This window comes from Camellia sinensis, chromosome 6 (genome assembly GCF_055761805.1).
Source record: "Camellia sinensis isolate YWXY chromosome 6, ASM5576180v1, whole genome shotgun sequence".
In the NCBI taxonomy this organism is placed as follows: domain Eukaryota; kingdom Viridiplantae; phylum Streptophyta; class Magnoliopsida; order Ericales; family Theaceae; genus Camellia; species Camellia sinensis.
In genome coordinates this window covers 120223121-120225579 of record NC_138966.1, presented here as the reverse complement: position 1 = coordinate 120225579, position 2459 = coordinate 120223121, and the positions used below count along the sequence as shown (strand labels likewise).

At 39.6% G+C, this 2459-nt stretch overlaps 1 protein-coding gene across 1 annotated transcript; it reads right to left on the bottom strand.

Annotated features, from left to right (window-relative positions):
• Positions 1-1664: 1664 nt before the first annotated feature.
• On the bottom strand, positions 1665-2174 carry LOC114306935 (uncharacterized). Its single transcript, XM_028252256.2, has one exon. The coding sequence runs from the start codon at positions 2172-2174 to the stop codon at positions 1665-1667; it is 510 nt and encodes a 169-aa protein (XP_028108057.2).
• Between the last annotated feature and the right edge of the window lie 285 nt (positions 2175-2459).

Here is a 2459-nt window from a genome sequence, read left to right as displayed (position 1 = left end):
TTTCTGAGTAAAGAAATACTTCAAACTTTTGTGATCTGTATAAACTTCGCACTTTGCCCCATACAAGTAACACCGCCAAATTTTTAAGGCAAATATTACTATGACTAATTCTAGGTCATGTGTTGGGTAGTTCTTCTCATGTGGTCTCAATTGTTGAAAAGCATAAGTAATTACCCATTCATCCTGCATTAACACACACCCCAGACCCTTATAAGACGCATCACTAAAAATCACAAAGTTTTTCGTACCTATAGACAATGTCAACACTGGTGCAGTGGTTAGTCTCGTTTTCAGTTCATGAAAAACAGATTCTCTTTCGTCATTCTATTCAAATGGTTGTCCCTTGTGTGTCAGTTGGGTACGAGGTATAGTTATTTTTGAGAAATTCTGGACAAACCTTATGTCTTTACCTTCAACTGGTGGTAGTCAAATCTCAAATCAATCTTTGAAAAGACTTGTGAACCCTGTAATTGATCAAATAAATCGTCAATTCAGGGTAATGGATATTTACTTTTGACCGTTACCTTGTTTAGTTCCTGGTAGTCAATGCACAAACATAAGGTTCCGTCTTTCTTCTTTACAAATAACACGGGAGTGCCCCATGGTGAAGTACTTGGTCGGATAAACCCTTTGTCTAATAAGTTCTGCAACTATTCTTTTAGTTCTTTCATTTCAGTAGTGGACATTTTGTAGGGAGTTTTTTAGGTAGGCTGGGTGCCTAGAACAACATCAATAGTAAACCCTATTTCCCTGTCTACTAGTCCACTTGGCAGTTCATCAAGAAATATATCCGGAAATTCTCAAACAACAGAAATATTATTCAATTCAACATTCATAAACTGTTCGGACGACACACAACACAAGTAACCCTGACACCTTTTCCTGATCAATTTACATGCTTTCATTGCAGATAGCAAATAGGGTGGAGGCGCTACCCCATTACCCACAAATTCAAATTTAACATGCCATGGTGATTTAAACACAACCCGTTTTGTCACACAATTGATAATGGCACAACATTTCGATAGCCAATCCATACCTAGAATTATATGAAAGTGTCAAATGTCCAAAGGTAACAAATCCACATATAAGATAGTATTGCCAATTCGCATATCACAAACACGATAAACAGATGTACATAATACAGATTCCCCAGATGGAGCCGATACATATAGTAAATATGGCAATGATTCTAAGCGTCTAGTCAATCTAGATGCAAATATAGTAGACGCAAAGGAATGTGTTGAGCCAGAATCAATTAACACAAAAGCATCTTGATTGCATATAGAGATAGTACCTCAGACAACGGCATCAATATTTCGTGTGTCACCTGGGACAAGTGCAAAGACTCTCCCCTGTCTCATTATGTCTCTAGTGGTAGCAGGTCTCGTAGTATTACCCGGTTTTGGGATAGATCCGGTCGAACTAACAGCTAGTCTCCCATCTTTTTGTTGTTCAGTTTGGGTGCAATCTCTTTCCATATGCCCCATTTCCTCACATATATAGCATGCCCCAGAAATATAGTAACAAACTCCACGGTGCTTCTTACCACATTGAGTACATGTTGGTGCCGTATTTTTGATGGAGCCCGAAGTGCTTGAAGACCTCGTGTTTTGTTTCTTTGATGGCTTCTTTCCTGAGAAAAAGCTTTGCCTTTTACCCTTTCAGTCGGCTAGAGCCTTGCCTCGGTTGGCCATGTTAGTCTCTGACATTAAGGTTCGATCTAATATATCAACATATGTGGGCAATTTTAACACATTTACCCTCTCTAAAATGTCATTGCGAAGACCATTTTCAAACTTCCTCGCCTTTTTGTAGTCGGTGTCAACCATATGCGGGGCAAATCTAGCCAATCCGGTGAACTTGGCTTCATACTCAGCCACGGTCATATTGTCTTGCTTTAACCCTTCAAATTCTGACACCTTTCTATCGTGGACACACTGAGGAAAGTATTTCTCATAAAAGAGTGCAAGAAATTTTGCGCAGTCAATGCCTTTATTATCATCATGGACCAACATCCACCACCTCTTCGCTTCGTCTTCCAATGTAAAAGTGGCCAACTGTACTTTCTGTGTCTCCAAACATGGGAACACTTCAAATAGTTTCTCAATGCCTAGGATCCAAGCTTTAGCCTTCAATGGGTGTACACCCTTGTGGAACAGTGGTGGCTTCATTTTCTTAAACTCTTTAGTCAAGGCTATTGTTCGATCATCATTTTGTAAATCCGGTATGGGTTGCACCAGAGGCGGGCGTTGCGAGTGTTGCCACTGTTGTTGCCATTACTGTTGTTGCCTTAGTGTTTCTATAATGTCTTGTATCATTCTCTTCATTCGGTCTAGCCGGTTAGTGGAGAACTCTTCTAGTTCATCGGCTCTTGTTCTCACCATTATCTAATCAGATTTGCATTATATTTCACATAGAAGCTATGCACAATATTCGTATACAAAAGAACAAAAGAG